The following is a 1,327-nucleotide window of genomic DNA, read 5'->3' as shown; positions in this document are numbered from 1 at the left end:
GATCCAGTAGCCAGGTTTTTAGAAATACCAGAACAGAGATTTAACAAGTAGTTCTACCTCATTTTACCAGTCTTAATAATGCGGTACTGTATTCACTGATACCTCTGACTACCACTTCACAGCAGTTCCAAAAAGACTTCAGAAACTAAATGCTAGAAGACTAGTCACTGGAAAGGTGAAATTCCTTTCTGAATTCTGTTTGATAGCACCTTGGTTTCCAGTCTACATTCACCAGACCAGAAGTACAGAATTAAGGTTACCTAACAGGAGATGGCAAAAGTTTCAAACATGGTATTCATGGTATGAAGTAACTGCAGCAATGTCTAGGACACAGGGAAATATATCCTGGTTCAAAAGTACTGATCACAACAGAACCTGCAGGACTCTGTACTCAGTAATTCTAACATCTGGTAATGTCTGCGCTAGCGTGAGCTTTCCCATAGAACTATTTACTTGAAAAGCTTAATCTGTCTTCCTCCCAAAAGAGAGGCTGCTTCATTCAGGATTCCCCTAACTTCTGCTTCTTTTGTCCTTGACCTATTTAATCAGTCATTATGATTTTGAACCTGTTCAGGAGCTTGATGAGATGAAATTCTGAAGACGTGTATATGAAGATGAGCAGCAATCTGTAGGCATACACCAGCGGCATATCTCAGCATATCAAACAAGGATATGAACTTCAAAAGAACAAAACAGAAAAGGTTAAAAAAAACTAATATTTTTTTAAATTGTCTCTACGCTAAATTAATCTATTCTTTAATCAATCTATCTATCTAGTGACAAGTTTAACAAACATTTTAACATATAGAGTGGTCTGTCTTAGAAGAAAACCACAAATGAACCCCCAAATGAAACAGAATTACATTCACAAATGGTTAGCAAAGGTTGTTAGCATGCAGTTAGCAGAATAACTTTAAACAAATCACCTGAACTAAAGCATAATTACAAGAGAGATCTGTACATTTACTTTCACATCTCTGTTCCAAGGAAAGAAAGCCAGTCAGCTCCCAAAACACATGTTAACATAGTTAACATAGTACGCTCTCTTCGCAGAGGCAGCTGAAATCTGAGCAAGTTAGAAGTGGCAGAGCAGGCAGCCAGGGATAGTTCTCAACCCATTTGTTCAAGTATTCTCCAAATGAAAAGTATAAAACAAAATGCTTACCAATGCTATCCATAGAACAATATATTCATCCACGAAACTGTTGAAGTACTGGTCCAAAAACAGAAGTCCTGGCCCAATAAATGCAGTCTCCTGAAGACAGATTTCACTTTTTGTCATGTGAGCCACCTATGTAAAAAAAAAAAAAAAAAAAAAAAAAAAAAA

General features: G+C 36.7%; 1 protein-coding gene across 1 annotated transcript in view; it reads right to left on the bottom strand.

Annotated features, from left to right (window-relative positions):
* Positions 1-404: 404 nt before the first annotated feature.
* CHPT1 (choline phosphotransferase 1) overlaps positions 405-1,327 on the bottom strand; it is a 12,851-nt gene continuing 11,928 nt past the window's right edge. Inside the window, exons 7-8 of the mRNA XM_010144999.1 lie at positions 1,166-1,291; positions 405-677 (exon numbers count right to left, since the gene is read on the bottom strand). Of these exons, the coding sequence (XP_010143301.1) occupies positions 546-677; positions 1,166-1,291 (258 nt within the window). The 3' untranslated portion in view covers positions 405-545. The remainder of the gene's footprint in view (positions 678-1,165; positions 1,292-1,327) is intronic.

Source organism: Buceros rhinoceros, unplaced genomic scaffold (genome assembly GCF_000710305.1).
Source record: "Buceros rhinoceros silvestris isolate BGI_N320 unplaced genomic scaffold, ASM71030v1 scaffold11151, whole genome shotgun sequence".
Classification (NCBI taxonomy): domain Eukaryota; kingdom Metazoa; phylum Chordata; class Aves; order Bucerotiformes; family Bucerotidae; genus Buceros; species Buceros rhinoceros.
This window is presented reverse-complemented; position numbering and strand designations above follow the sequence as displayed.